At 59.9% G+C, this 444-nt stretch overlaps 1 protein-coding gene across 1 annotated transcript in view; it reads left to right on the top strand.

Moving 5' to 3' along the window:
- Positions 1–132: 132 nt before the first annotated feature.
- CDK5 (cyclin-dependent kinase 5) overlaps positions 133–444 on the top strand; it is a gene marked incomplete at its 5' end in the record, with an annotated part of 1,702 nt that continues 1,390 nt past the window's right edge. The window contains 2 exons of the mRNA XM_010019662.1: positions 133–193; positions 288–363. Coding sequence (XP_010017964.1) covers positions 133–193; positions 288–363 — 137 coding nt within the window. The remainder of the gene's footprint in view (positions 194–287; positions 364–444) is intronic.

Here is a 444-nt window from a genome sequence, read left to right as displayed (position 1 = left end):
TGCATCCTTTTCCTTCTCCGGTCTTGCATCCTTCCCCCTCTCTGGTCCTGCACACCCACTCTGGTCCTGTCCTTGCTGCCTGGGCTCAGTCCCCCCCAGTTTGGGGCTTCATGGTCCCCCTTCCCCTCGCAGGCTCCATGATGTCCTGCACAGTGACAAGAAGCTCACCCTGGTCTTTGAGTTCTGCGACCAGGTGGGTGCCAGTGCCACAGCAGTGCAGGGCCAGGTTGGGGTTGCTGCTCCTGGTCCCTGCCACTCCCCAACATGGCTCTGCTCGCTTTCTCTAGGACCTGAAGAAGTATTTTGACAGCTGCAATGGGGATCTGGACCCAGAGATCGTCAAGGTGTGTCCAGGGGTGCTCTGGAAGCCGTTGAGGACTTGGTGCTTGTCCTGTGCTGGCTGCGGCATCCCCCGCTGCCACAAGAACAGGTGTCACAGGGCTG

This window comes from Nestor notabilis, unplaced genomic scaffold, assembly GCF_000696875.1.
Source record: "Nestor notabilis isolate BGI_N333 unplaced genomic scaffold, ASM69687v1 scaffold23998, whole genome shotgun sequence".
NCBI classification, from domain to species: Eukaryota; Metazoa; Chordata; class Aves; order Psittaciformes; family Psittacidae; genus Nestor; species Nestor notabilis.
Note: the sequence above shows the minus strand (reverse complement) of the source record. Positions and strands in the feature narration are given on the sequence as shown.